General features: G+C 34.5%; 2 protein-coding genes across 2 annotated transcripts; one reads left to right on the plus strand and one right to left on the minus strand.

Moving 5' to 3' along the window:
* The first annotated feature begins 1,601 nt into the window (after positions 1-1,601).
* LOC117920626 (adenylate isopentenyltransferase 5, chloroplastic-like) lies at positions 1,602-2,378 on the plus strand. Its single transcript, XM_034838230.1, has one exon. It carries the CDS (start codon positions 1,602-1,604, stop codon positions 2,376-2,378), a length of 777 nt encoding a protein of 258 aa, XP_034694121.1.
* Positions 2,379-12,327: 9,949 nt separating this feature from the next.
* LOC117920728 (putative SWI/SNF-related matrix-associated actin-dependent regulator of chromatin subfamily A member 3-like 1) lies at positions 12,328-20,605 on the minus strand. The gene is given in 4 exon segments (XM_034838325.1): positions 12,328-13,229; positions 13,232-13,345; positions 16,867-17,158; positions 18,758-20,605. Coding segments are annotated over 4 exon segments (2,652 nt in total). The 5' UTR covers positions 20,315-20,605; the 3' UTR covers positions 12,328-12,540.
* Positions 20,606-20,912: the final 307 nt, after the last annotated feature.

Consider the following 20,912-nt stretch of genomic DNA (forward strand, 5'->3'; position numbering starts at 1 on the left):
TGTGAGATCTCTAAAATGGATATCCATTTTTTTTAAATATTATGAAATATAGAAAAATGTGAATATCAAAATGTTTTTTTCTTAATTTTCCCAATGATAAGTCAAAATCAACCTAACAGGATCATTAATGACACAATTATCTTCCCTATATAACTCAAAAAGAAAAAGAATTTTTTTTTTTTTTTTTTTGTGACTATCTTTTAACTACTAAATGGTAATATATTAGTACAAATTTTCCTTTAAATATAGATTTTAAAATTTGTTAATATTAGATAGAAAAAAAATATATATGAATATCAATACTTTCAAATTTTGACGTCTTATTAATTGAATTCTTAAATAGGAAAATTTAATATTTTCTCAAATGGATATATTTCTTTATATGTAGTGTGGAAGGATTTGGAGTAATTATTGTGGTAGCTAATCAAGGTTAACGATGGATTTGGAGTAATTATTGTGATATCTGATTGAAGGTGAGCAGGAGAGCTATATATTAACGGGTCTGGGTCTCAGTTTACATACTCCTCTTTGCCTCATTTCTTCCTTTTAGTCCTGTAAAAAAATATCATGGCAATGTCCTCCATGGTGGTGAACACTATTCAAAAGAATTTGGGGGTGATGCTAACGCGCCATGATGAAAATTATAATGGATCAAGGAAACTTCAAAACCCATTTTTGGGTTTGTCTTCCTTTAGACAGTCATCTTTTTCCATTATCCATACCATTCGGGGGCCAACTTTTGCTAGAGAACGGTGACACTCTTATAACTCCTTACTCCTCCGCATGTTCTTCTTCCTATTATTATTATTATTATTTTATGATTTATAATAATTAAGGTTATTTGATTAAAAGGGCATTTGAAAACTCAATTTTTGAAATTTAATTTCTCATCTTTTTTTGGTCTTATTTGAACAAAAATGCTTTTATTATTATTTTTATAAAAATAACATTTTTTTAAAAAATTTACATATAAATACTTGAAATAATAAAGAATATTTATAGTAAAAATAAGTTACTTTAAAAAAAAAAACATATAGATAATATTATATTCATAATTTAGAAATTATTTCTTTCTTTTTAATTAAATATTTCTAATAATTATGGGTGGGTATTGTATTCATGATATTCAATTTTGTATTTAAAGTTCTTATAGAGAATAGAAACCGTATATACTTATAATCTATGTGTGATTATAATTAAATATAATGATTTTGGCTAAATTCTTGTAAATCCTAAGTAAATACTTTTCAATGATGAATGACGTAATTGGTATTTAATGCTTACATATTTGTGTGACTTTTGGTAAAAGAAAAGGAAATATTTCAATAATAATAAGAATAAAATGTATGCTTTATCATTTAAAATAATGAAAAATTCGATTCCGAAAATGATTGTATTTTTTAAGTTGAATGTGTTTGTGATTTTTTTTTTTATTAGATTTAATTTATTTTATTCTTTTAATTAAATATAGTAAATTACTATGGCTTTTGTTCATGGTCTAAAAACTAAATCGTAAAGAGTTGGATTCCATTTGCAGTACAACAGTGGCCGCGGCCCCCACCATTACTCCTCCGTGTCAGAAGAAAAAGTTAGTGTTCGTAATGGGCTCGACTGGCTCCGGAAAATCTCGCTTATCCATCGACATTGCCTCCCATTACTTGGGCGAGGTCATCAACTCTGACAAAATGCAAGTCTACAAAGGACTGGATATCATCACCAACAAAATGGCCGAGTCCGACCGTCGAGGTGTGCCTCACCACCTGATCGGGGAGGTGGAGCCCGACGTGGACTTCACCGCCGAAGACTTCTGCATGGCGGCCACCTCCGCCATCGAGCGCATCGTGGAGCAGGGACGTGTGCCCATCATCGTGGGTGGGTCCAACTCCTTCGTGGAGGCTCTGGTCCAAAACCCATCGGTGGAGTTCAAGTCCAGATACGAACCATGCTTCATCTGGCTGAACGTGGCCCCACCAATTCTGGACACATACCTTTCGAAAAGGGTGGATGACATGGTGAGGGGTGGGCTAGTGGAAGAAGTGAAGGCGGTTTTCTCTCCAAATCTGGACTACAAGCGGGGGATTTATAGGTCGATTGGAGTGCCGGAGATGGACGCCTACTTGAGGGCTGACAGGATGGTAGGTTACATAGAAAGGGAGACGCTGCTGAAGGAGGCTATCGATGATATCAAGGCCAACACCTGCAAACTGGCTAGTAAGCAAGTGGGGAAAATTGAGACGTTGAGGAACAAGCTTGGGTGGAATATGCACCAGATTGATACCACCCCTGTGTTTGAGAAATGTGGAGAAGAGGCGGACGCTGCCTGGGAAATGCTGGTGAAGAAACCAACCTTCGGGATCATAGATTCTTTCCTTACTTGAAACCCTACAGTAACATGTTGTCCACTCGACGCATTTTTGGCATTTTTGACAGAGAAGAGAGTTTTCTTTGTTAAGCGTGGGTGGGTTCGCCTTATTTGTCCAGTTCCTTAGTCAGAGGGATGACTTCCTAACATTGTAATAATTAATAAATAAAAGGAAGAAGTACGTAAATACTAAATATGTTCCATTATGAAAATAAAACAAGAAAACGGAACCCACAAATAGCCAGGAAAGTACGGTTTTTATTTAAAAAATAACATTACTTTTACCTAAATATAATAGTATTTTTACTTAAAAATAACAATATCTAAAAATATCATTATAGATCGTAGGGTATACTAACTTTTTAAATTTTTTATTGTCATTGTCATGACTTTGATAAAGATTATTAAATAATATATAAAATAATAATAATAATAATATACTTTTTAAAGATATTATTTATTAAAATAAAAACAATTTTAATGGTTTAAATTTTTAATTAAACAAAAATATATATATTTTTACATATTTAATAAAAAACATTAGTTTTTTTTTAAATGTAATATGATGATAATTGTGAATTTATATTAAAAATATTTAATACAAACTCTTTTAAAATTTTAATTTTATTTACCTTAAAATATTGTTTTTAAAATTAAATGTTCTTAAAAATGATCAATTACTAATTTTTTGTTGAATGAAATTAAAGATAAATTAATATTTTTTTTTATTATAATTTTGTTATTATTTTGAAGAAAACAAAAAATTTAGTTTTAACACATGTGGATGGTGTTTTTTTATTTTTAGTTTAAAAAATTTAGGTTTAATATTTTATAAAAATTTTAAAAATATAAAAAATGAAATCCATAATATAACAATTATAAATAAAAAATATTATGAAATGAAAATTGTTTAAAAGTATTAAAAAATAGCAAATTTTAATTTATTTAATTATAATATAAAACTTAATTTAATTTGGTGAGAAGGTGAGAATGGGGCGATTGGGAGTGGGGAAGGGAAAAAGAAAATGAAAAAAAAAAAAAAAAGTGGCGGAAGCCCAAAAGTTTGGCCGGTCAAGTAAGGAAAAGAAAGTCAAAATGAAAAAAAAAAAAAAAAAAAAAAACCTTAAACTGGCTTAAGGCATTTTTGGGCATAGTGGGGGGGACGCTGTTAAAGTGCATGAAAGGGGACGTTATTTGGGTGAAACTGTACTTTCCCTGAAAGGCCTAATTTTGGGTTTTGTTTTCTTCTTTTATTTCATGATGCTGCAACAGATGTACATAATTCTCGTCAAATAAAAGGCCCTAGCATAAATGAACCTTTGCCTTTTTACTTTAAAATTTGAACACAATGAAGCTTACCCAATGATGAGAATATTGGACAATTTTACAAATATATTAGAAAATATCATCATAAAATATCAATGAAAAATCAAAATTCATAAAAGAATTGAGTAAAGTTCTAAGAAATGATTTAAAAAGTAATAATAGATATTTTTAAGGTTAATTTGTTAAAGAAATTAATAAATATACAATATATTTTTGATATTCAACAATAATATTCAAAATTTAAAAGTAAATTTTATATCTATATAATTGGGATATATTTAATAAAAAAAAAAGAAATGATAATAGAAGCACATATGTTTTTTATTTTAAAATGTTAATAATTTTATTTATAAATTTATATTTATTTTGCATTCAATTATTACACAAAATACATGATAATTAAAATTAACTTATTTACAATAACTTATTTACATTTTTTCATTCAACCTTTATTTGGAAGCATATTTTAAATCATTTTTTTATTAACTTATAACTTATTTTTTAGAAAATATATATTGAGTTAAAAAAACGAAAATATTTACTTTCTCTGAATTGTAAACGTAACTTATTAGATTTTCTTTACTTCTTAACACTTAATAAAAAAATATTTAAAAGACAAATAATTTAATACTTAAACTTATTAAGCACTATTTAATTTTAAATTCTATTTAAAATTAAGTAAAAAGTAGATCGTTAATTACCATATCAACTTAAATTTCTGCCTATTCCTTTTTTTTTTTTAATTATTCTCTTATTTCTAATTTTCCTTTTATTTTGAATGTTTTCTAAGCAAATTTTGAAGGAAATACAATACAAGCCTTGTTACTTAATAGTTCATATTCTTGCGTAACCTTAAATATTTAATTTAATAAAAAATGATTTTAATAGCTTTGAAATTGTTATGTGCTAATTTTGGTAATGTTGATGGGATTAAATAGCGATTAAACAAACTTTCTAGAAGTAATGACTGTATAGCATTATCCACATAGTTCGAAAGAATATCACATTAAATATCCTATGTATTGATTTGATGATGTCAATGTGATTAGCCAAAAGTTAGGTTAGGAAAAAGAAACGAATGTGCCCAAGTAAAGCTGGCATATACAACAACACCTAATTAGTAACTTACTATGGTTATATTTGCTTATGGGATAAGATTTTTTGTCTTAGGCATATATGTATTATCATAATAGGATACTATTTCCATATATGATATTTTTTAATATTATATTAAGTGGATATGATATTATAAGATATTGTATCTAATGAGATATTTTATACCATGCTTATATTTTTTACCTTTTTGTTTTTTAAAAAGTAAAAATACTAAAATTAGAATTTCAAACATCTTAAATTAGAATTTTAATAAGTAATGTTGGTGAAAATCTCTAGAAGATAGTGTAGAACAATTTAGATTGATCTTTATAAGATATTGTATCCATTGAGATATTTTATATTATGTTGTAGATATCATATTTTTCATGATGTGTTCTCACTTAATAGTCTGAGACTTTTTTTTATTTGTGAAAAATTTTATTTTTAGAAAAGACTTGGAATGTCCATGTTTTTTTTAAAGGAAAAATAAAATAAAAATGAAAACTCATGTAACTCCTAAAGAAAAAGACAGTATGTGAAAATTGAATTTGAGTTTGAGGGTTAGATTTCTTATTATAAAGGTATGGTGATAAGCGTAACACTCCTCTAAACCCTTAAAAATGAGTTTCTACTAATCAATTAGGGCAATAATAATACCAAACAAATTATCAAAGATGTATTATTGTCAAAGTAGCAATGGAAAGTGACCAAACTAATACCCAATATCCGATCAAATATAGCAATCAAAATCAACAATCAAATGACAAATGTCTCATACGTTGGGCCCCATTAATACCTAATTTATTTTAGTATGAATTAATTTTATAAATTTCATTATTTGAAATTATAGTATTATATTCACGCTTATTAAAAACATGAAAATCAGAAAATTATTAAAATTCAAAGGAATTTTACAAAAGATGCTTGCAGAAAAGAAAATGATAACAAATTTATTAAAATCTAGAAATTATTTAAAATTAAAGAAAATAAGAAAGATGCATGTCGAGAGGAAAATGACAGCAAAAGCCTTCTTAAGATTAGCTTTTAAAGACTCAAAGATGGCTAAGGAAGAATAAAAAATGCTGAAGAGTTAAAATTATTTAAAAACCGGACTTTTGAAATCAATGTTTGAAAGCAAGGATGAAATTAAGAAGATGAGGCACGTGTGCTTTACGGTGGTGCACTGGAAGGTGGTCATGCATTCTTATGCAGAAGTGGGGTCCTGGGTGCAGGGAGTGCTGGAACAGGAACTCAGGCGTCTTTGCTCTACAAACCCTAAGCCTGCCAGTGTGGACATGTTTTGGACTGCTTGATTGTCCTGAAGGCTATTTCTAGTAACTGGCTGCAAGTGATCAACTTGAGACAATCGCATTTTCTTATGATATGCTGAAAAATCCTTTGGTCCAATTTTTCGAGCAAGACTTTTAAGAAAAGTGGGGTTCTGAACTGCCTTTTCAGCCTTTCTCTGGATCTTCCTGAACTTGCCTTATTCCATGAATCATACTGTTCTATGCAGCACTAGCAGTTGGTATTATTTCCAGTCATGCATTGTGTCATCATCAGAACATTACTCATCAGAAATGGTACCAGCAAGGTCATCGAGGTCTTTAAGAAACATATCTTCATTCGAGGTTTGTCACGATGCTGAAGTCTTTGTAGGTTGGGTCCAGTAGCAGCTTCATTATGGTCATCAAATCCAGAGAGAACATCAAAAGCATGCAGCTTCCAGTCCAGATTTCGAGTGACAACAGCGAGCTTTAGCTATCTGATCAGGCCTATCGAGATCACAGTCAACATCCATTATAAGGTCTGAGTTAGCATCATGTTTCTTGAAGCCTTGTGATTTTGCCTTATTCATTGGAGGTACAATGCTCTTTGAAATCAAATCTGATAATCTGGAATGCTCTTTGGAGGTACAATGCTTTTTGCCTTATTCTCGAGGGAATGAGCTTAGCCTCATTTATAACAAATGCAATCGGAACCAAAGATGAAAGCTCCCCATCTTCTCTTCGGCTCACTGCTGATGACAGCATCTTCAGTGATTTGGATGGATTCTGAGCAGTCAAACAAGTGAATAATTTCCATAGCATGTTTAATAACCCCAATAGCCAACAGCTTCTCAATCTCTAATCATATGCTTTATTTTCAGTTTTGTGAGAAGCCACAGTTTGCATCATCATTAGAATTCTTGACTTCCTGAGCCATGGACTCCCTTGCTTCCATTCAGATTTCGACAAAGTGCACACTGCCTGCACTAACCTGATGCCGTGAAGACTTAATTAGTAGCAAGCTGGAAGACTGGAAAGGAATTGGCCACGTACACTAAGGTGGCCGTGCATGTCAAATTTTCATGAACGTGGGGATGAGTGGTGGAGCAACTGGGAAGTGGGCCTATTAGCAAAGTCTTGCAATTGAGTTCCCCTACACTAGCAAAGCATTCGGATTTTCCATTGACGAACCCAATTCAAACCTAAGACGCCAAACCCATTCGCACATCAATGGGTATCTTCCTTGATATCAAGCGTGGCATTCTGGCCATGCTCGAAAGGAGAACCATTTGCCTCACTATTTCTCCTTGGTTCAGATTCAGATTGTCTCACATGGGTTTGGGGTTGCATGAATCATATCACCACTGGAAGGATTTCCACATCCCTGGAAATTTGGATCATCACAAACAAATGCTTCAAGTCCCTCCACTAAGCTCAATCGGGTGCCCAATTGAACCCATTCTGAGGATGCGCCCGTTCTCAACTCTCTCTGTTATTCTCGGACCGAATGAACAGTCGAAATTAGGCATTAGACTCATTTCGTCAGGAACATCTGCATGATACAGCTCAGTGAATAGCACTCGCTCTTCTCAAATTCACATTCCAAAAGCTTGCTAACTTTGGCAGGCCCATACCCAGTCTTGCCCGCTTCCATATGCAAATGATTCAAACTGTGCAAGTCATGATCCTCCACACGCCGAGCAAACCCGCTTGTCAGTAAGCCAATTCACCCTGCGCCTGGTGTTCACGGGAATGACATTCTGAGTGAGGGGTTGTAAGCAAGCCATACGTTACGGGATGGTTGATGGCTGTGAGAAAAGTGTGTTGGACGCTGAGCTTGACTGTGCATTACCTCCAAACTGATAGCTTCCCCACACGGGGATGAACCTATGCTTCTGTGTTTTCATGCCCAGGGGTTGGTGCCAGTGGCAGTAGAGAAGTAGTGTAGATTGGTCGGAGCTAGGGACCAAATGGGTGGTGCTCGAGGAGTGATTGGTAAGCATGATGATGTGGGTTAAGTTGATAGTGGTGAGTATGGTAATGAGCTTAGTGGGTATGAAGGTTGGGGAAATGGTGGGTTTGTATTGAGGCTTATGCATGGAGTTGTTTGGCTTGAGATTGGATTTGATAGAGGAGGGATTTGATGGAGGGTTTTGCAAAGGCTTTGTGTGGCCATGCACGCATGGGTCACATGCACGTGGGAAGAAGGGTGGCAAGGCACTGATAGGAGGGTTAGGTGGTGGAGTGATCGGGGAAGTGGTGGGGAAAATTGGTAGTGTTAGGGTCCCACCTTGACTCTCACAGCAAGCTGCATTTTCCTGTGGCTGTACGTGTAACACAGCTTTCCATAGCGGAACATTCACCATTTCCACTAATGCATGAACTCTTCTTCCAACCTCCAACTCCTTGGAATAACTGTAAACTGGTAACATTGAAGCCACAGTTGCGCAATCTGGTTCAATTCCATTTACCCATCATCTAATCAAAACTGTTAATGTCTCCTTGATGCACCCATTTATCATAATGGTCCATCCTTTTCTTTCTCAACTTCACGCTTCTTTTTCTCCAACTGCTTGATTAAAAATTTCTGAACTGCTATCCAACCCATCAAATGATTTAATGCGATAATTGCTCACAATACCATCTGGAACTCCCGGTGCACATGCGGTTCTTAATGGAATGCAGGATCTACTTCCCTCAAAGCACAACCTGAGCCTTCACTGATCATCCAACCAACTTCTCCATCAAAAATTAATAACTTCAATGCATCTTTATTGCCACTATATAGCTTATTGAACTCAGATGACAAATGATCCCAAATACCGAAACTCCAATGCAGTCCCGTGGCCAACATTTTGAAACAATTTGATTGGAGCACAGATACAATCGCAAAAACCCTCCATTAAGTTTATTTCCCCCCATAACCTCACTCCTCCAGTTCCAGCAACTTGGCCATTGATTAAGAAACAGAGCAATAAACAGTGAAGAACAAACACATAAAAAATAGAGTATGAACTTAGCTCTATTTTATAGATTGTCAAAGAGCTAAGAGCAGGTGAAATCGGTAGGAAATAAGAGCATGATTTTTATATATAAGTTCAGAAAGGATCAATGCATCGGGTATTTACAAGAGAAAATAAAATATACCAAAATAAAACCAAGACAAAGTAGGCATGTAAAGAGTGTGGCCTTGATATCCACACCAATAAACAAATCAATACTCAGAACAGCAGCTGAAAACGTCGGGTGAACTTAAACAAAAGCTAAAATATGGCTCCTCAAACATCAATCAGCAAAAAATATTCAATAATCAACATAAACAAATTTTAATTAAAATGTGTAAATTTTTAAATAATTTTAATTATATTTGATTTTCTTTTACATTTTTCATGAAAAAATTAAAGAAAATTATTATGTTTAATATTTTTTTTTACTTTCCTTAATACCTTCTAAGAACTAAATATTATCTAAAGAAAATGATTTTTTTTATTTGGTTTTATAATGAAAATAAGAAGAAAAAAAATAAAATATAATTAAAATTAATTAAAAATGTTAAAATTATTTAATCTTTGTTTCGAAAAGAAAAAATAAATTGAATGAATTTAAAGAAGCATGTACAAATAATTTACTTTTTTATATTCATTCTTTTTTTTTTTCTTCCTCAGCTTTTCCTCTTTATTTTCTTTCCCTCACATCTTACCTCAAATGCTCTCATAACCAAACATGACCAAGGTCTCTAATATAAAACTCAATCAAACGGGTGATAAAGAGGGTGGATGTATATTTAACAATGCAATGATAAAAGCGATGACATAGACAATATTACAAACAACACCGACCAAACAAAACAATCCTGGTAGTAAACCAATATTTTAAACAGACAAATTCCTTATTAAAAAAAAATTAGAAAAAACGAGCTTAATATTTTTATTGAATTAGTATTTTGAAAGTACCAACTTAGTACTTTGATATTGGACTTCTTTTTTGAAAATACGAATTCCAAATGAGAAAATTAATTATTTTATATAAAGTTTTATCTTTTAAAAAGAATATTTCAATTTTGATTTTTTTTTTTTTTTTTTACATTGAATGTGTAATAATATTTTTGACAAATTATCATATTTTAATCATTTTTCTTTTACATCCCAACAACCGTGAGAACAATAACTTTTATCCGGTCCAAGTACATGAATCATGATACTTCGTATACATTTGGACTTAATCCAACTAAATTTGGGGAAATCATGGAAAGTTTCGCTAACAAAAAATATTAATTTTCTTTTAATTTTATTAAAAATTAAAATTTTTGCATATCTTACCATAAACCAAATAACAATGATATATCATTCCACTACCGTAGTACTTTTAATATACTTCAATATTACTTTTTTCATAAAAGAGTGATACATTTTAAAAAAAAAAAAAATCAAATAAAAGTGGTACATTATTCTCATGGTATTATTAATATATTTTAGTGTTACTTTTTTCATAAAAGAGTGGTACATTTTTTTTTTTCCATAAAAAAGTCTAGTATTATCTTTTTCAAGGGTTATGTCTATAGACGAGCAACTTCAATATGCAAAAGTTTTAATTTTAAACAAAATTAAGATAAAATAATAAAAATGATTAAATACATTTTTTAAATGAAAAATATATATTTTATTTTTATTTTAGATAAATAAACAATTTAAAATTTTAACAAAGCAAAATGTTAAAAATTAAAACCACAACCAAGTTTTTATCTTTCTTAATTAAAACTATTAAACATTTTAATAAAAAAAAGTTTAAACCACGGTCAAGTTAGATCTACAAACAAAAAATTAAAACTATAATAATCAATTTTGATTTTCACATGAAAATTTAAAAAATACAAACAATAAAATAATATGACAATGTAATAAAATTTATGAAATAAAAAATCTTATATCCTAAATCTCTAAATGTGTTTTTATATATTTATTTTTATATTAAATTTGTTCTCGTTAATGATTTATTATATATATATATATATACATATTATTTTATGTTTAAAATGTTCATAAATAATTAAAATAAATAAGTATGAAAATATAAAAGTGTGAAAAATTTTGAAATTTAAATTTTTTTATGAAGCCAACATGTTGAAAAGACAATAATATGGAAGTATTATGGAGGGAAAAAAAATTATATAACATGGATTGCCACATGTCAATTTTTTTCTTTTTTTTTTGAAAAAATATTAATCATAATGGGTGATAAGCTTTTTGACTAGTGATATAAAACTATAAAAAAGAAAAAAAGAAAAATTGGTGAGAATTGGCCGCTGAATGATGAGGGTTAGAGGGTAGTTTATGAATATTAAGGAATTTTTACTACTTGAGGGTTATTTTCCCAAAAATGAATTAATTTTAAATGTAAAAAATCAAAGTTTCAAAAAATTTACTACTACATGATTCTCCCTAAATTTTATGCAATGTGTAACATCATCAACTTCATTCCCTTTATCACTTATTAACTAGGAAAGTGAAATCTCAAGCATTTTTATCCACATTCTCCATTCAAATGACTTTTTCTTGGGACTTTTATATTAAAAAAGTGTTTGGCACATGGAAATAAAGAATTGAAATGAATATAATATTTTATTTTTATTTCTATTTTTTGGTGAACGAAAATGAATTTGGTGATTCCATTTTTAATATTTGAATAAATTTAGAAATTCAAGATTGGAATGATTACTTGTTTCCATTATAATGTTTAATAATAATAGGAATAAGAATAAAAAATAATAAATTGACAATAATAGTTTTACACATAGTTTAAAATAAATTTTTTATTTTCATTTAAAAATAAATAAATTTTGAGAGGATTTTTTGTTTCCAAATAATAAGACTAAAAAATTTTAAGGATGAAGAGGTATTGAGATTTGATGAGTGAAATCTAAAGATAAAATAATAATTTTATATTATTTTATATTTTCTTATGGGATGAATGGATCGAAATATCACTTACTTGCAATGAAGTGAAATCCTATTTATAAGTAGAATTTGATTTTTATTGGAATCATTTTTTATTATATTCCTATATTTATAAAACTTATTCAAATATGGGAGTGAAAGAGGGAAGGAAATGTCGATTCCTACTTCTCATTCTTCCGTACCAAACACCCTACAGTATAGATGAGAAGAACTTGACCTTCCCAGTGTAATCCAATTATTTACAACTCGAGGAGTTCTCCAGAAAACCCATTCGATTCCCTGATCTCAAATTCAATTCTTCAATAAGCACTAACTAGAAGTCTGAGAACAACAAGAAGACAATATAAATGAACTTTAATTTTCTTGACAAACTTTTTCCTTTGCCACCAAAGTTGGAAGAAATTGTTCCAAAATTCAAGGAAACCTATGTTATGCATATACCATGTTCGGTGTTGCATCTGATCCTAAAATAACAGAAGCTCCATACATGGGAGTTGTGTACAAATATGCACATACATGAACAAAAAAAAACAACTTACAAGGACATGAGCATGCGGAGATCTTCTACACCAACCTCCCTCCTATCCTTCAGGCCCCTCCTCCCAAAGGCTTCCTTAGCCAACTTCTTCTTCCTCTCCTGCAACTCCAATATTCGCTCCTCAATGCTGTTTCGAGCAATCAACCTCACGATTTTTACATCCTCCTTTTGCCCTATGCGGTGGACACGGTCCATGGCCTGTTCCTCAACTGCTGGGTTCCACCATGGCTCCAACAAATAGACCCTGGAAGCAGCTGTAAGATTTATACCGGCACCTGAAGCCTTCAGACTTGCAAGCAACACTGTGGGGCCATTTGGGCCGGGGGCTCCAAATTCCTCAATCACTTGAGCTCGTCTTTTTGCATTCATTGACCCATCCAAGCGCAAGATCTTGAAACCTGCTGCTTTAAGTGGTTGCTCGAGTAACAATAACATTTTCCGGAATTGTGAAAATACCACTGATTTTGTAGAAGGATTTTGATCCCTTGATGCAGAAAGAAATTTTAGGAGTGTAAGCACCTTGGAAGATGTACATTCAGAAGAGGGTATTTCACTGTTGTCTGTTTCAGTAGATTCCGGAGGGGCTGAGAAAAGGTCAGATTGTGACAAAGGATGGCGGCAAAGGGGACAACAGGGTTTGGTGCGCTTCAGAGTTTTCAGGATGCAGACACGGCAAAAGATGTGGCACAACATGTAATGACAATATTAGTCGGTGGAGAAATGCAAATTGGACAGTCGAAATCTTCACCATCTTGTAGCACTAAGACCATCTTTTTAAGCAATTCCGGGTTATTAGATACATCTGCTTGGTTTCAATTTACAGGTTATCAGCACACATACAAACATATGAAACAATGACCAAAGAAACTTCTGTAATTTGTGAAATTTACATTAATATCTAAAAGCAGTATCATTTCTGATATAAACGCAGATGTCCCAGATTAAAGAAAACAAAAACCATCCTAAGTATGAAACATTGTTCACATTTACCCTCTTAAGTTGCATATATGGTTTAGCATCATTTTTTACGAACAAGCCAATCTTTCATAAAAGGATAAATATGAAGTTTGTTAACGTACTGTTGTTTCTAGTAAGAAAACAACATAATTGCATGCACACACCTCCATGTAAGCTCACAGACAAAGACAACCATCAATCTGATACCAATTTGTTGAATGCTGTTATATTACATTGGTTACCAAGTGCCGTTCCCTGCTGATAATTGATTAATTTATGATGTTATGTAAGTGCCCAAACTAGGTGTGAACCAAACTAAGGACCTATTCCAAGGAACACAAAAGTAAGGTCACATGCATATCCAAAGCTAGGTCTTTAGTGGATACTTCTCCTAGGCGACAATCCTAAAGTACTACACCATAAATCTTGAACAGTAGACTAGTATTCTTTTTTTTTATAACCGTGGATGTCTGGGCCAAACGGTAGACTAGTATTCTTATTCTCTTAACTTGACAAACAAAACATCTGAAGCAGCAGCCTCAATTTGAGACTTAATTTGAGATGGGATAAGCGCCCGGAATTGATCAATGCTATGTAAATCGAATGGTTCTCCATTCATAAGACACATCTCATGCACAAACTCATAAACACATTGCATAAATATCTTTAATTTACTTCATGTGTTCAATTCTTTTTCCCTGTTTTGTGCAGAAAAATTTATATTTAAATTTTTACTGAAATATTTTTATTTTAATATTTCCAACTGCCTAGCGCACCCTAGAAACGACAACAAACACACAAATTCCACCCTGTTTTCTGTAGTTTCAGGTTCTGGCACTCCTACTGGACCTTGGTGTGTCTGCCACCTAGCACAAATGCCTATCCCTTGGGTGAATGCACAAAAATCTTAGATGCCCAAGCAACATGGATCCAATATGAATGCCCACCTGTCAAAGATTTTGAATAAGTCTCTTACCAAAAATGCCAGGAGGAATGTGTTTCCTGTCAAAGGTTCCACTCTTTATGTGAAGCAGAGGGCCTTCCTCGTATTTGATGGAGGTTGAGCCATTTATTGTTAACGGGTAGATCACTCCTTCATAGTGCAGGTGGCCTCTACTCTCACCATGTCTGAATAATAACTCTCAAAATCTTTTCACTATCTCAAAACTGCCAATTGTCTTCAAGGACTGACATGAAGACACAGGGAGGCCTCTTGCCCTCTGACAACGCTCTGTTGGAGGCTGCAAGGTTTCCAGGTGTTTCTCCTCTGTCAGTTATTCCTTTTGGATGCTTCTTCTTCTTCTTTCGGTGCTTTGGAGGCTTCGGCAGGCGGTAGGAGGGCAAAACCTAGGTTTTTGGAAGATGGCTGTGGAGTGGAGGATTATACTCCCCTTTCTTCTTCTGCAGGGTTGCCCGCCCTCAACAATGATTCAAAGTTTCAGTCAAAGGTGGGGCAATCTTTGGGGCCTGTGGATTCTAGATGTCAGCCGCTAAGGATGATGCTTCAATATAGCAATTTGTTGGATTGTTCGAGAAGTGATGCGAATGATCCTTTGGGTAAGGAGATGGTGATTAGGGCTGAGAAGTTGGAGTCCTCTAAGGCCTTGGGGTTTGGATGCGGTTCGATGGGGGAGGAGCATAACCTTGATAACCTTCCCAGTATGTTTGTTAATTTCAATAACTTTGTGGAAATGCCTGTTGTGGGTTTTGAAAAGGAAATCAACTCCCTATTGAGAAAAATGGAGGCAAGAAAAGGGAGTAAAGTTAAGATCTCAAGAGGAAAGAGGAAAACTCTCTTAGCATCCCATTTGGAGAAGGAGATCTGAAAACTAGAATGCTCGGTCAATTACAATAGTTTTCCGCCCACTGTCAGGGGAAGGGAGAGGAGCATTGGGAATTCAACGTTGGTTTTGTGAGATTGCTTTTTCGTTTCTTGTTTGTTGGAGAGAGTTGGTTAAGTTAGGATTCTGGGGGAATTTGTGATCTTTCCAAATATGTATCAGTGTGTGTAGGTTGGGGGCATGCCCTAGTTTTGGGAGCTCCTGCTAGGGGCATCATTCCAACTTGCATGGGAGTTGGTCGTTGTTAGGGAGGTGGGTGTTTTTTTTTTTTCCCTTCTCATGCTTGCCATTTGGCCCTAATTGTATACTTCGTGTGTACTTTGATGAGCCTTTTTGCAGGTGTCTTTGATATATTATCCTTTTTACCTAAAAAAAAAAAAATTCTTCAAGGACAAAGCACTTCAACAACAATGTCATGGCTAGCTTAGCCCTCTTACAACCAAAAACTTAGGATTGATTGGAGGATCTTATTTGGTAGATAAAATTAGAGATTTGTTGATGCAAGATTAACAAAGCATGCATTAGAAATTGTATCAATTGGACTATGGGGGCCCAATGGGACCATTTTGCAAGAAGAAAACCTCTTTTTTGGATGATTCTTAAGCCCATCTTCAAATTCCTTGAGCATTCTTGAGATCTACTTTAAGAAAATCAATCCCTTTAAGGACGACTTCCAAATCTCTCCACCCATGCTTCCTTTCTTCCCATTCTACTGTCCTCTAGAACCCCAACCTCACTATTCATATGGCTGACTACCTCTCAAATTCACTCGCAGAAAAAGAAGTGTAAAGAGCATCCTCAAAGTTTGGTGGGATATTTTATACCAACTTGGGATTCCAGCCTTCTCCCTAGCTTGAATGCCTTTTTCCCTTGTCAAGGATTCTAGGAGACACTTTTGAAGCTCATTAATTGAGTCTCCAACAATCAATGACAAGTAGTTTCACCTAGACATTGTTAAAGCAGTCTTGTAAGAGTGTGACATAAATACCATCTAGTGATTCTAGCCAAAGTCAGAAAATTCAGTACAGTAAACTATAAACTACTTCCAAATCACAGCCTTGACTGAAGCCACAAAACCACAAGCTTGAAATTTTGAACCCATACTTTTAGCCTTGTTTGATGCTGATATGCTATTCACACTTACTAAACCATAATTTGAAAGAAAAGTTGCTGTCACAATAATGATACGTAGAATTAGAAGAATATTAATTATCTGAAATCCAGCTTCAAGGAATTCTAGGAATTTAAGGATGGAAAACTAATAAAACAGAAACTCGATATTATAATATTGTAGCCAAAGAATGAATAAAATGAAATCTTCTTTGTTTTTACCCAAATTTTAAGTTCTATGATAAGTCATGACAAATCAGAAAACTGTAGAAAAAGGAAAAAGAGAAGAGCTATCTACTGATTACGAGATAATACTAGAAATGCTTTATGGGACACTGGGCAATTAACAAAGCAACAATGAGATGTGAGAAAGCACTCAAGGGAAGGAAAGGAAAGGTGAAATCAAATGTAATACCTTCAATGTTGTTAGATAGAAGCAGTGATCTCAGATCTGAGGGACACAAAGCTACATCTGTACAAATCTGACGAAGTCGTAAAATTATGCCAAGTACAGTTGAATAGTTGCGCATCACACTACCAGCATCAATATAATCACGGATGACACACTTTCCTTCTGCTTCCATCTGATCATACAGTTCACGTTCTTCTGCAGAGAGTTCCACAAAACAAGTTTCTACACTTTTAGGTGGCAATCCAATCAAACCCTTGTCTTTTGTTCTTCGCAATGAGATGGTTGCCATTAAAACCTGAAAAGATTGATAAGGTTCCTTAAAAGAAAAAACCAGTGTGAATAAGGAGCAAGGAACACCTATTATAGAGATCAACTTCATCTGGATAGTGCATCCTTGAAAAAAACATGAATTAAAAAAATTGTAGTGATCAAATCTTTTTAAAGATGCAAATACAGGATATCATTGAAAAAGTAAAAACACATGAAACATCATAGACGTTGATCATCAAGATCTTAACCTTTTTCTTCCACATTTCAAGAAACAATCAGGATAATAATCTTGAGGATTTTTTCTTTTTCCTTTGTTTTTTTTTTTTTTTTTGGTTGTTTAGTAAACATAGGAAAGGTCCTCAAATATCAAGGAGTTGCCTAACCACAACCTTATCAACTTGAGAACCTCCAAACTCTGCCTCTTCCTTTATAGTGCCCACCACTCCAAACAACCAGAATCCTCCGGAAAAATCACAAAAAGACCTCATAGTTTCCTTCAAGATTACAAGATAAAGAAGGGGTATCTACCTCACTCATGCTTTGTCAGTTCCAACCTTAGCAACCTCCCTTCTTCCTCCAAAAAGGACCACTTCTTCCTCTCTGAATGGCAGTTTCCCAAAAAGCCCGTAAGCCAACTGAGGCCTACATTGAGCATCTTGGCATCGTCTACCACCAAACCTCTCCCCATATTTCCACTCCTTATGACAAAGCAGAAAAATCTTTCTTCTCCTGTCATGTTATAATTGTTCATACTTAAGGTCTAGCAAGGTTGAGGTGGGGACACCGGAGGTTCCAGGTTCAATTCCATGCAACAAGAATAATATAAACTAAAAATAAAAATAAAAAATAAAAAATGTTACCACTGTTCCAATTCAAAATTTTTATCCTTGACAAAGATTTAGCTCTGGAGTTCACCTTCAGGAAGAGAGTTCCAAAAATAAATTTCACTCACAATATATGATTATTTCATTGAAATCCTATCATTTGTCATCTTCTAATAAGTTGTTCGGAAGTTTGCAAGCAACCTAAAATGAAATGACAAGTAATGAACACTTGAACAAATTTTGGTTGGATAGTTCTGCTAATGGATTTACTGTCTCCTACACAGAAGCTTTTTATTGGATCATACTGCATTGACATTAGAACTCTCATCAAGGGTCAAATAATAAAACGTTTTTAACCTTCTTCTTAGGTAAGCTGGCTTAACAAACCCTGCGGGCTATGAACAACAGTTTATGCAAACAAGGACTGGACTCTAATTCCCATATGGTGAAAAGAAAATTTCTCACCAAAGAAAGAGAATGTTGCACATCGGCCTTATGTTCCTCATATAGTTGCTCTGACTGCAACACCATTTCCCTTGATGGATCATGAGATTTATTAGCATCTCATGAATAGCAGAGAGAGAAGCATTTACTTGGATAAGGCAGGCATTTGACCAACAGTTAAACTTTATGAAGGGACAATGTATAAGGACATAGAATTGCTATTGAAAACATACAAGTATTTAGTTGAATACAAAGAAATGTCAGTAATGGCAGGAAACATGGAAATTATACAATGAATATGTGAATACTGTAACCAGAAAATCATTTCCAAGTAGAAGTAGAAGAAATTATGTTACCTGCAGCCGTGAGAGCCCCTTCTCTTTTCCCTGACCAAGTGGGCGTTGCACCAAGCTCTGCCAGTAGCTCTTAATTGAAAATGGCTCAAACCTCAAAAATGCCATGAGAGAAAACAAGTCAAATGTGCCATTCTGGATGGGTGTTCCTGTAACAACCCACCTCCGCTTGGCCCTCAGATTGGTGACAGCTTGACTCTGTTGAGCATTCACATTCTTGATCATATGTGCTTCATCCAAAATAACTCGCCACCATTCTATCTTCTTCACAGGAGACCCTGACCAAGCTTCTTCAGTAGCCAAGGTACTATACGTGGTCAACACTATATCATACTTCTGAAGCTCTTCCGCCTCTTGAGTCCTATTTCCATAATACATATACACCTTCAACCTTTTGGGTGTAGTATGTTCCAATAACTGTGTTACCCAGGTTGAAAATACAGAAGGAGGACAGACTATTAATGTGGTCTTTGAAACTAAAACAGTTGAAAACTTATGAGAAGCACCCACAGAGTTTCCTTTTAGCATGTCATCAGAAGGGGTATCATCAGTTTTGCGTTTTTTGCGCAAGCCACTGGCCTTTCTACTCACTCTCCCCTTCCTAGACTTCTTACCACTTGAAACAATGAGTTCCTCATCCTCTTCACCAAGTTTTTCGATATTGTCCCTATTTACACTATAAGAAAGATCACTACTGCATTTATCGAAAGCAATTAAACATAACAATGTTAGAGTTTTACCCAATCCCATATCGTCAGCAAAAATTCCACCTCTCAATGGCTCTGGCCGCTTGTTTGTTTGGTAATTGGTCAACACATTGACATAAGACCCATTTTGCTTTTCCCAGAAAGGGGGCAATTCACAGGAATTCTCCCTGTGAACCAGCCATCCCAAAGCTTCCTTTTGGTGCAAGAAAAGCTCCGATTTGATCACATCCTTCGGGGGCTCCATGGCTTCCAAGGCCCCCTGTTTGTTCACATTCTCAATAGCCAACTTGAATATCTCATCCAAACTCTTGAACTCCTTATCACACTTCTTCTCCTTCACAATAACAGCTTCTGACAAGGTAAACGATGGATCCGAATCCGAAATTAGCTGCAACCCACCTCTGGAAATTGCTGACCGCACCCGTGGAAACCACTCAATCTGTGCAAATATATGAACTTGGCATGGAATTCGATACCTGTTTCCACTTCCGGGAGTGTTGGGAACAATGCCTTCCACAGTCACCAAATTAGCGTCCATCAACGGCGCCAGAACCGCCGCCGCCGACCGGTCAATGTGACCCACCTGGATCGTCGTCGTGTTGAGCACCTTGATGGCGTTCCTGTCGTACGGATTCAACGGTTCCCGCACCAGCCCAACCCTTTCGCGGCCGCTGATGGTCCCCGAATAGTACTGAATACCCACGATGTTGACTATGACGAAACCCACCAGGTAAGTCTCGGACGGCGACGAGAGAGGACACTGCGACGAATCCTCGTCATCATCAGCGTCGATCGGAAACTCACGCCAATGATCAAGGCTCATGAAGAGACTCACAGGGTCTTCCTCGTCCATGGCGGTGCCCAGAGAATCGAGAGTCGGTGCGCAGAAGACAATAGAATGGGTTCGCTGCTGAGGGTGAGTGCCGTTTTATAAGAGGTTTTTGAAAAAGGTAAAGGCGGGTTTAGAGAGAGAAAGTAAAGGGGAGGGTGATTGGTTAGAGAGAGAGAAAGAGAGGGGTTTTGAACTCTAATAGCGAAACGGCGGATTGGAATTTGGAGAAGAGAAGGCTGAAGACTCAAGCCAGAAAGAGGGGCACCGCACCCTCACACCGTCCCCTCTCTCCCCCTCTTCCCATCGCTCTCCACACGCTTGTCCACATGGTCACTTCACTTGTGGGTTTAGTGGTTGTTGGAAAATTTTAATTTTTTTCAAGTGGATCCCACCCTCCGTCCGTTTTTGTAACTGAAATTGCCCTCTTTCCCAATTCGACACGTGTGTTGTTTTTGGTTCAGACCGGACCGGTTCCAACACTTGGACAACTTTAAGGGCTTCCAGGCCTCCATAATCATACTGATTTTTAAATTCAATTCTACGAAGCTTTCTTGAAAATTATATTAATTTCATGTGATGCCCCATTAGATTAGCACGAAATGAATCTGTTCTTCCATTC

This window comes from Vitis riparia, chromosome 8, assembly GCF_004353265.1.
Source record: "Vitis riparia cultivar Riparia Gloire de Montpellier isolate 1030 chromosome 8, EGFV_Vit.rip_1.0, whole genome shotgun sequence".
NCBI classification, from domain to species: domain Eukaryota; kingdom Viridiplantae; phylum Streptophyta; class Magnoliopsida; order Vitales; family Vitaceae; genus Vitis; species Vitis riparia.

Bases quoted from the DNA above. Each gene is read 5' to 3' on its own strand.
- LOC117920626 (XM_034838230.1), top strand. From the start codon at position 1,602: ATGGGCTCGACTGGCTCCGGAAAATCTCGCTTATCCATCGACATTGCC.